Source organism: Artemia sp. Qi Xiang Cuo, chromosome 7 (assembly GCF_049724085.1).
Source record: "Artemia sp. Qi Xiang Cuo chromosome 7, ASM4972408v1, whole genome shotgun sequence".
NCBI lineage: Eukaryota > Metazoa > Arthropoda > Branchiopoda > Anostraca > Artemiidae > Artemia > Artemia sp. Qi Xiang Cuo.
The window spans coordinates 8,003,770-8,015,789 of NC_142800.1; the positions used below are offsets into that span (position 1 = coordinate 8,003,770).

Genomic DNA, 12,020 nt, shown 5'->3' on the forward strand with positions numbered 1-12,020 from the left:
ACACACACACACACAATTGTGTGTGTGAAACTTTAATTGAGGTATCTTCATGGCATGTGATTTTAAGCAGATCAACATAAAAAAGGAATATGTAGCACTAGGACGTTGTACAAGCACAGTATTCTTTGAATACTTAACAACTTTGACAAGCTCCCCTTACAATCCCCCCCCAAACCAATATTTAAAATAGACTTAATATCTCCGTCCATTATTCCTTCAAGGTTTCATCTGGGTCCCTTAAGAAGTTACTTTACCCTTCACTGTACTTGAGATATTGCAGATATGACCTTGACAATCTGCATGAATATATTACCTTCGCAACATTCCCTGTCGAATCGAGCTTTATACTCTTAGTATTTCTTGAGAGATGCAACCTTTGGACAATTTGAATTCAATTTTTCTTGAATTCACTTTTTCTTCTTCGTTTTTTCTTTTGATTTAATTAAGTCTTCTTTTCATTATTTCCAGGGGTCCTGAGACTAAATTATCTAAATTATTCATTAATCACAAATAGGTTTTAGTAGAAAAGCTCAAAGGGATTGTTATTATTATCCCTACTTCCATGTGCACCACGGTATAGCGTTGCTTTTGATTAAAACAGGGGGGGGGCGTAGAATTCTCAGTTTTCCTTTTAAACACTCGAAATTATCAAGGAGGAAAATGGGGGTATTATGCCTGGGGGGGGGTTTCGAGGGGGATTTTCTGCAGGGGGAATTTTCTTTGAAGGGAATTTTCCTCCCACAGAAAATCTGCGTGGGAGAGCTTTCTGGGGGGTGGGGTTTAAGGGGGATGGTTAACACCTAGCATCATTGAAAAGGGAATGAAACCGGTCAAAACAAGATCTAATTTTTTTATTGGTCTATTGGCAACAATTTGTTATTGGTGATTGAAAATCCAAGTGTTACTTAATATAAAGTTTTTGGTAGAAGCATATGAAGTAATTTGATCAAGGAAAACTTTTAAATTACAACCAAGGAGTTACATTGCCTTTTAAAGGAGTTTTAAGAACAATGCTATGATGACGTTTTCGTTTCCAGATATTCATTATGCTCAGAATAGACTCAGAATGCTCCAATCGTAACTTAGCTCTGCTGCCCGCTCTCTGCAAGTCAAACAGCACAAAGTTGTTTGTTTTATTAAAATTTATTAAATGAAGCGACGGTTAATAATTGATAAACATGGTTAGAAAACAGAAACTAAATAATTACCCAAAATCAAACAATGAAAGTGACCCAATATGGGTTTAATACATATGATTATAAATAGTACAGGGTAAATCTAGGATAAGTGTCTAATACTAAGTATGTAAATCTAGACACTTGATTATGCTAATCACAAATATTTAAAAATTCTGGAAATCAGCTAGTACAGCTGAGGTATTCTTAGCTAGTAGATATTCCCATCTCGCAGCCTGACTGCTCTGGGTAATCACAGACTTGTAGGACGGCGTTGAACCATAAACCACTTGGACAAAGCTAGAAAAAAGTAACTAGGTCAAAAGTAAGACATAACAATCTTTCACTCAACGGAACACTCTAAGAGGTATATTATTTGCTACTTTCTTTTCAAACCTCATTCCATATCTTGTCGCAGTTCAGACAATGATTGTTAGTAAAAACAATCTTGGTTGAAGTTATAGGGGTAAGTATAAAATCAGAAATATAAAGGCTGGAATTTTTTCTTGATTTTCAGATCAGAAATATGATTGAATATTTTCAAATATTATTTACAATCAAAAAACGAACTTTCATTAGCTTGTATCTAAGAAACCAACTTTTTAGTTGCAAAATACGCATAGGCGTATCACGCTTGTTTGTATAATTTAAAGTTTACCAGACTCTTTTGGTAAAGTATTAATGGGCGCCCCCATATTTCCCCGATATTACTGCATCACTCTTTTAAATACCAGCATTTGCTGATAAAATCTAGAATTTGATAGACCTCAAGCTCTTACTATATTTTGCACAATATTTGTGCCCACATGAGGGTTCAGATAGAAGTGAAATTTTGGCCTAAATTTATTCCAAGTCCCCAACTCCGTCTCACAAGAGATTAAAGGGCCTAAAAGGGTGTTTTTTTTTTGTATTCATTATCCCATAGCAGAAAAGAAACTCTAATGGATGATAAGTTTAAGTGAAAAGTTTTTCTTTTTTTAAAGACAGATTTCTATGAAAACATAGCTTTTTGAAAGTTTCCACAACTTTTTGGAGTTTTTGAAGGTTTAAATTGCAACTTGAATCTTTTTTATTGGCATTGGGGTCGAGGTAAAGACTTTGTATAGACAGTTTAGCTTTTCAAATAAAAGAAACCTAATTAACTTATATTATTTGACAGATTAAGAGATTAGATTGTCAGATTGAAACAGATTTAGAGATTTTTACAGATTAGATTGTCATGGGCTGACTATAGTGCCCAGGCCTTAGTCTTGATAACCGAGATTTGGAATTATCTATCATCAAATACAAAATAAATAAACTCAGGGACTGTTATCTTGTTAAATTTGATACCTGAAGAATAAGTGCCAATTAAAGGTATTTGAAAGGGCTCTTTTTTTGTATACTAGTTTTACTTGTTTACCAAACATAAGTTGAACAAACCTACATAACTAGAACAATGTTACATACACGTTAATTCAATCTATATGTATATATAAACATAGATAACTTGAAGGGAACATAAAAAACTTGAACAGACAAAAGTCTATCCACTAAATTTTCCTTTTATCTTGATGTAGTTTTGTTATTAATGTCAAGAACAATATCAGAGACTTCACTAGTGAAAAGCTCCTATGTAAGAGGAAGGGGATCTGGGGTGCAATGGATTTTTGGTTGTTTTATTGACTCCCTCACCAACCGAGGGGAAGATTTTGCTGAAAGTAAGCGTGAAAACTACACCGCTTCATAACACGATTTTACAGAATCAGTTTTTTTCTACTAGCTTAAACCATTAGGATGGGTGCTTATTCGTGAGCTCTTTATCAGTGACTATTACCAATATTAACACCATTATTGTTGAATTCATATATATATATATATATATATATATATATATATATATATATATATATATATATATATATATATATATATATATATATATATATATATATATATATATATATATATATATATATATATATATATATATATATATATATATATATATATATATATATATATATATATATATATATATATATATATATATATATATATATATATATATATATATATATATATATATATATATATATATATATATATATATATATATATAAAGGGTTATTTTTTGGAATTTAAGATAAAAGAATCATTTTAGTTTGAAGGAGCCATATATCAAGGGAAATACTTACATGAAGTACTGGAGTTCCCTTAAGACACATGTAAAACATGGTACAGTCAGATTCATGGGGAATGTGGACTGCATATGGACCATCTTCTTCAGGACATCTTTCCTGTTGAGAAAGTTGAGAAGTGGTAGCCACTAGTGTGGTGGTTGACTTGGATATTTTTTCGACTGAAAAGGATGGATTTTCTCTTTGGTCTTGAGCTATAGCAAACTCTTCAAGAGTGGTTTCTACTGATGCCTCTGTCGTAGTTGATCTGTTTTGATTATTCCCGCATGCTAAAATAAAGAATAAAATGTATTATCAAAATTAAATAGATGTTTATATACTTCATGATGCTTTAGCTAAAATCCTGACAACAAATTTTACTGACTAAGTAACTGATAGCAAGCGTCAAATACTTTGAACTGGCATAATTTATCGTACTTTCTATTGCCCGAAACCCGATGAAAGTATGTTTATTTTGTTCAAATTTGTGATTCAAAATGTTTTTTTACTCTGTTTTACACAAAAACCGGTGATGTTGCGTTAATGTATGAGTAGGAAAACGTCTGCTCAAAAGTTTTCGTTGATAATCACTTTTAATAAGTAACTTTGAAATTATTTATGTTATAGGTAACTAGAAACTATTTCGTATATTTAGAATCAATATAAATAGTAGATGTTGCTGTTGCAGATATTGTAATTGAAAGTCCTTTTTATTAGAATTTCAGTTTCTATTGAAAATATTCGCTCTTTATTTATATTTTTTGTACTATAAACTGTTTGATTTTCTCTTTCTTTGAAAAATCTGTTATTCTTTGAAACTCTTTCCTTGGTAACATTGTTTTTAAAAGTAATTGGGTTATGTTTAATTTTCTTTTTGAAAAATAATGTGCAAAATGATACTTCAAACAACTAAAATTGGCAAGTATAAAATACTTCTGCTAAAAGAGCAGATATTGCTATTTGTCCTAAAATAATGGAAATTACAATGAATGAGTGAAGTCATTATCAAAACAAAATGTAAATTACCACAGAAAATCATCTTTTTGCCACCCACTCAAACTCTTAAGAAAGGTTAGATTTGCGATCTTACCTCCGATAACATAGTCTGGAAAATTGCAGACATTTAGATTATCGTCGAAGACAAGACCAGGAGGACATCTGTGCACTGTTGCCAAACCATTAGAGCACTGGATGAATTGTGTGCAATTTCCAGGATAGGAGTAATAAACAGATTCATTATCATCTACACTTGGACATGTAATCTCAATACATATGGACTTCGAAGATTTAGCAGTTGCTGCCAAAACGATGGAAGCGACTGGGATAAATTCTTACCTTATTTAACTAACGTAATCGACACTGCTTATTCCGAAACAACCAAAGACAATCCATTTTATTTACTTTTTGGTCGTGATTTTAGAATCCCGTTTGGTGAGATTATTGAATCGTGGTAGTATCATAATAGCTCAGGAGAATACAAACAAGAATTCATAAATAGGATGAGGAAAACTTATAAAATAGTTAGGCAAGAATTGGAAAAGTGTAAAATAAACCAAGAGCTAAGAAACCAACCCAAAGTCAAGGGGAGTATAAGATTTCAAAGTAGGAGACTTCGTTTACCTAAAGAACGAGGCAAAAACGGAAGGAAAAAAACTTTCCGACAAATATTCTGGACCGTACAGAATAGTCAAAAAGTACGATAACGAATATTATTTTAAAATGGAAACCCCCGATAGTGGAAGAACTTACAAGGCGCATGTTAGCCGAATAAAAAGATACAAATTTCCAGACAAACGGACATGAAATTCCTCTTCTACTGATTTCTCAGATTTAGAAAGCGAACCCCCAATATCAAGATTGGCAAAGGTAAGAACCTTCAGTTTAAATCAAGTCTATTCAAGAATGACTGTGATCATGAAAATTTTGAAGAATTTTTAAGCTATGAAAAATCTTGTTGGTCCAGAGAAAAAATTCCTTATACCAGTAAGACTAAGAATACCAAAAAGTCCAAAAAGTTGCTCATTGGCTAGTGCACAATACATAGATTATACAATATCTACAAAGACAAAATTTTCTTCAGATAATATTTCTACCCCATATCCCCCACAAAGATTTTCAGACGATATGGTTTCCCCTGCAACGCCGATAGAAAGGTCCCCCTCTTTACAGGAAGAGTTAAACAGAGCTGTAGAAACCAATGGTATTACTGTAAAGAAAACTTTTCCCAAAAATTTAACTAAAACAAACCTACAAGAGGCTACGGATTTCATAAATTTTCCCATAAAACGAGTCAAAGTACATTGCCCGGGAATAAAACTCCAAAGGATGACCAGCAAGGTCAATATCATGATATAACTGTATCCAAGGTCAAACCTAAACAGTGGACTTCATGGAGGGAAACCCTAGTGCAAAAAATGCCCCATCCCCCTGAGGACATGGCATTCAAACAGTGGAGGAACCCCGCAAAACTCTTGATTCCTCCCAAAGCTCTCAAGAATCTTTCAAATCTCCCGAGTTGAAAACTCAAGACGAGGACGTAGGGAATAAACCTTCTACTTCAAGAGGAGTAGAAATTTACGTAGGAAGGGCAGGTGATACGTCAAAAAGTGCCACCTCTAAAAGTTCTAATCCGGATTCGTCGGAAACTGGTTCCGTGGAGTCTGAAGGCGAATCAAAACATACAGTAGCAAAAGAAATAGGGAAATTAAGACCGAACTCAGTAGCTACACATGAGAAACAAACGAAATTAAAAAGGCAAAAATTTTTGAAAAAATAATAAAAAAGTTTGATCTAATTTTACTAGAAAAACCTAAAAAGAAAAAACCACAAGAAACAGAGGAGAAAATAACGACACAGTCAGGTAGAACGGTTAAAAAACCTGACAGATGGAAATATCCCTAATTAATGTAAAGAAAAATTTCAAATCCCTTATGAAAATCAACTTGTGATCCACCATAATAAATTTAACAGTGTGCAAGTAAAGTTAACCAAGTAAATAAAAAAAAATATATATATATAATACAAGTGACGCCAAAACGTCGCCGATCTGAGAGAAATGCCGGAGATGTGAAGCTCGTGGTAGACCAATGGTGACAAACAATGGTCTTAGGTCCTCCGTTGCAAATTCTTCGTACTATGTAGCTACCTTACAAAAACAAACTAGTCCCCTATAAAAGAGAATTAATCAGTTGGATAGCCTATAACGTATCCAGTTATTGAGATCGATAACGGAACTTACATCATGGAGAGGGGAGGTCGTGTTTTCAAAGTCAATATCATCGATTCTATACGATGATATAGGCGGTGATATTCGTACTTTGAATTCATACTCCTCTATGGAATTCAACTTATATTCTACAAATGAACTATGGAAATGATCCCCTACTCAGTATTATGTTGTGTGATGAGATCACAAGAGATGGACCACGTTTTTTGGGAAGCCTTGGGAGAAACTCAAGGCCCATGTAGCTTTTAATGTTTGGGTTTAGGCGGTCCCCTCGGATTTGCTATGAAAAATCGACCCATGTCCTAACCAAGATGGATATTATAAAAAAAGAAGAAATTATCAGTACAGAAGCGTCTAATTATATGAAATATTTTATCTTAGTGCAGATTATAATTATTTTAGGCCTACCAGTGTAATTATGTGCCGCAAGTTTGCTTATTCATGTGTTTCTTACTCGAGAAATATAATTTTTCTTACTCGAGAAATATAATGTAAAATTAAATTGTATAACGATTAATAGCTACGCTTTAAAGTTATATCTCAACCAGTCATAGAGGTATATTACGACCAGAATAAAGCTCAAAAGTGATGCTTAAATTTTGAAATCATTTAATTGGTTGAAGTTTGCGTAAGAAAACCCTGTATACATCAAATGGTAACTAAGTATGACTCATTAGGGTTACAAATTATAAGCTGGAGAATATATAAAGGCAGTCCTAATGTATGGGCCATCAGTCAATATTAGGGGCAAAAAAAATACTTTTAAATAGAGGGATACAAGAAATCCGATCCGAACTTTATCTATAGTTGGCTATTGGTACGTTTATATGTAGAATTTCACGGCGGATGTGGAATTATATCTCAATAATAATATGTAAAATTTTAAAACCATTTAATCAGTTAAGATATATGGATTGAAACCCTGTGTATGTCCAATGGCGACTAAGTAAAACCCACAAGGAATTCCCTATTAATGTGAAGGTGTTTCTCACTTAACGGATTCTAATAAGACTTTAATATCATATTTATTTATTTAGTTCTGGAGGGTTTGTTCAAACAATAGCCTTCTAAAAAGATATTGATGTCAGTTCTTCATTACGCTTTTATCTTTTGCCAAGCATCAACTGGAATCTACGCGGGCAAGATTGGAATCCTGCATCTAATGACGTTATTCGAACGGCGAATATGATGCACCAATGTTGACTTGTAATTACGGAAAATCCAAGAGAAGACCACGGGGATACAAAGAAGAACACCTCTGCATTTCAGCTGAGGTTAAACCCGGAGCCCCATGAGAACGTCTAAGCCAGGAAATAGGGAAGAAATTAGAAAACGAGTGGGTATAGAGGTCTCCACTCGTCCTTGTTATGTCTTGTTCCCTCATTGTAGTATCGTTTACGTGAAACTTTGTGGTTACGACGCTGCAACATGCATTTCTTAGACAGCACGGACGTGCGTGAACAATGCAGGCATGAAATACGTTGTAAAATTAGACCTCAAACTTAATAATGTAGGGTAAATTATGTTTATTTAATAAGTATTGAAGAATTATATAAGCCCTTTATGTTATTTAATAAGTATTGAAGAATTATATAAGCCCTTTATCGATGTTTCCGTTCTCAAAACAAATTTGAAGACATCTCTGTTTTAGATTCTGTTTTAGATGTTTTAATTCTGTCTCATAGCGTAGAAATTAATGTACCCAATCAATACGTGACTTATGTGTACTATGAGTGTTTACTTTAAGGAACGTGTGATTCTGCCTTATTATTTTTTATTACAGGAAGTAAATGGACACATTGGTTATTGAGCATTACAATGAGCTGCCCAGTACAGATACGACCCATTAGCATCTATTTTCATCATATCTCAACCAACGAAGAGTACTCACCATAGACTCCAGGGAATTTTCATCCCAGCTTCGTCTACGAAAACAACAGTTACCTTCGATCGTCGTTTCTTCGACCATGAACCATATTGCGTATCAGGTAACACTATATTTGAAATTTAATTCTGAGAACCCCATCGATCAATACAAGATAAACGATATTTAACAATATCTGAAGTTAAATGATATTTAAAGACATTTATTTGAAGCTGAAGTTAAAGACAATTTGAAGTTTAATTCTGAGAACCCCATCGATCATACAAGATAAACGATATTTGACAATATTTGAAGCTAAATGATATTTAAAGACATATGAAGATATTTGAAGCTGAAGTTAGAGACAATTTGAAGTTTAATTCTGAGAACCCCATCGATCAATACAAGATAAACGATATTTAACGATATTTGAAGTTTAATGATAGTTAAAGACATTTGAAGATATTTGAAGCTGAAGTTAGAGACAATTTGAAGTTTAATTCTGAGAACCCCATCGATCAATACAAGATAAATGATATTTAACGATATTTCAATTTAAACGATATTTGAAGATGTTTGAAGTTCAAGTTAAAGACAATATGTTAAAAGAATCACTATAGTTTGATAAAAACCCCATTCCAAATCCAAACTTCAATTACCCCGTGATTAACATAGGAATCACCGCAAAGGCTAATCGACGCAAGCCATGAGCTAACAATTTTATAAAAGGCACAGATGGACGACTTTACGCGAGAATACATTCGCTATGTGCCTCAAAATATACTAAAAATGATAAGCTGAGAAGACATATGCCAACATCTGTAATGGGAAGCATCATTTCCCAGTTAACTATTAGAGAAAACTTGTCGTGTGAAGACAGTCAGGCTCAAACTGTTCCATGAAGAAACCATAACGTAAATGCTTCAAAATTTTTGCCAAGACAAAAAGAGTGAAGGACAATAATTTACAACAGAAGGGTGTAGTACACTAAGGACTCGAAGGTGATGAATAGATATGAATCTACATGTGTTATTTTCTAATAACTTTGATAATTCAAAAATCCCAATAGTGAAAGTGTTTTAATGTTACCAGTGAATATGATAAACCCAATATTGTATTTTATAAAACATTCATGTATGTACCACTAGTTGTTCAAGTAGAATTAAGTGTAGTATTATCATGTCATTCATTTAATGTAGCGTAGATAGAATGTAGTATGCCATATAGACAGCAAAATAAAAAAAAAAGCCTTGTAAAAATCGAAAAAAAAATCTTTAGTATAGTAGCTAGCCTATAACCATGAATAATCTTATCCCGGAAGATGAATTTTAGATAGGGATGTAGAATAACATAAGAAAGGTAATAGGGAAAATTTCTAGCATCCCTGATTAAGCCGTAACATATATATAAAATAATTATGCAGAATAAATTGTAAATGATGTACATTTTAAAAAGATCAAAGGCGAGCAGTTACTAATGACAGAATGTCATTGATTGATGGGAAGGATGATATGTACCATGAGTGAAATGCGATGTATTTAAAATACCAAAATAAAGTTCCTTCTTTCTAAAGATAATTCCGATTTCCTATAATTAAGTTAAACGTAGTTTCAAAAATGAAGTCTTAAATCAGCAAAGAGAAAAAGTGCAGTAACCCCAGACAAAGAACAGCACTATCCAGGCTTAAGATTTCGCTAAGAGAGTGAGAAATAAAAAATATGCTACGTACGATATTTCTGTGAAAGTTTAAATGGCAAAAAACCGTGTGAACGCTTGAATTATCAAAAATATTTAAAAGAACTCATGGGACGAAAGATTTACGTCCTTAGTCCTCCTGGGCTAATGGTGAGCCAGTCATACTGGCGCAGGATTGAAAAGCAATGTTTGATAGTGGAGTAGATGTGCTTTTGAAGATTATTCGTAAGTCAGATTCGGTATTATTCTTATATCAGATTGGGGAGAGTTTAGACGAAATTCTTATATTCTTTTAACCGTTATTGTCATCGAAGTGACACTTTGCCGTGCCTCTAAGTATGTAAGTTCAATAAATCTATTGCCTTTTTTATCTGTGTTATTTCATTTTATATGTCTTCATCTAACCTAGTGATAGGTAATTAGTTCGTATATCTCCAAGGTAAACGCTCCAAGAAAAACTTCTATCGCTACATTCCCCCTACATATACAGGCCATAAGGTCTCTTGTGGTGCCAGAAATACGAATTGTGTCTTTTTTTTGCATTTTGACAGTAAATTGATTGACTGATTGAGATCTTCAGCTTTACCTTGAAATTCAACTGCAACAGTTTTCAGACAAAGTTCCTTCTAGTTTAAATGTTTTGACTCAGCATTCAAATCAATTTCTACAACTTTGTCATTCTTTTTACTTTAATTGGCTAATTTTATGCCTTTCCAGAAGGCTTGAGTATTCGGCTGCATACTTCCAACACCCCTCACGCCGACCCTGAAAGTAAGTCAAAGTCCCCCTCTTCTAGTCATAAGATCATGACTTTTTTCTCTTTTTTTATACATTTTAAATAATATACCCACGTTTTTCACTTTTTTATAATTTAGATACTTTCCTGGTTGGTTTTCTCCTGTTGGCTTTCCAAATATAAATTTGAATTTTATTTCTGTATATCTCACAGCAATTAGGCATAGTTACAAAATGAACCTTTATTTATTTTAGCTTGTCGGCTAAAGTTTTAAAAAGGCCCTAACTGTTTTTAAAATGTATTTATTTTTTAAGGATGTTAAACTGAAAGTCTGTTTCCGATAAAAGTGGAGTTTAAGATATGTTTGAAGCTCAAAACAACGTACAAAGTAAATTGAAATGCTAGTCATAAAAAATTATGAGTAAAAAGGAAAGCCGCAAGAGTTTCTTTTTGTTCAGTTATGTGACGCACTCTATTTCTTGCTTCAAAAGACGTCATTTTAAAATCAAATAAATCCTTTTTTTTCTGAAAGTAACTACTAGAAAAATTAGTCAGTGTTGATCTTTAGAACAGCGTTGGTGTAAAACTCCTAATCAAACATTTGTTTCTTTCATTTAATTCGATATTGATTCCATAAAAAACGAAAACAAATATTACGTTATTATCTTAAAATTTTGAAGATAAAAATTCCAATAGTTCACACTTAATGCGCAGGCACATTGAAAAAAAAAATCCCAACAAAAATTAATCAATCCCCTGAAAAAAACTTTCAATAGTCAACCGTTTAGGTCAATATGCTTTATTTTCTAAATTGAATAAAAAAAATGTTTTTTTAGCTGAAAGAAAGTAGCAATATTATAGTTTAAAATGAACCGTATCAGATTTATCCGTATAAGATTTATAAGATCCCTATAAGATTTGGGCTGCCCCTCTTTCAACCCCTCGCTTATTCATTGAAACGGCCCTTGTGTTTCAGCAGTCGTTCTGAAAAAGTTGGGACCTAAAATCAAACTTTAGCGTAAAGAGGGAGGGATTGAGGAGGGGACAACCCACCTCATGTACGGTATAATTTTTGTTCGTTTCAATTTTTAACATTAATCCTTTTTTCCGTTGAAATAAACTTGTTTCTGTTTATGTATTTTCTGATCTCTTTCAAATTGTGCAT

At 32.9% G+C, this 12,020-nt stretch overlaps 1 protein-coding gene across 1 annotated transcript; it reads right to left on the reverse strand.

The window, feature by feature from the left end:
• Window positions 1–1,151: 1,151 nt before the first annotated feature.
• On the reverse strand, window positions 1,152–11,079 carry LOC148949909 (peritrophin-1-like). The gene is made up of 4 exons (XM_089091643.1): window positions 11,067–11,079; window positions 4,425–4,652; window positions 3,353–3,624; window positions 1,152–1,475 (listed from the first exon to the last, which is right to left on the reverse strand). Exons 1-4 carry the CDS (start codon window positions 11,077–11,079, stop codon window positions 1,383–1,385), a joined length of 606 nt encoding a protein of 201 aa, XP_088947769.1. The 3' UTR covers window positions 1,152–1,382.
• Window positions 11,080–12,020: the final 941 nt, after the last annotated feature.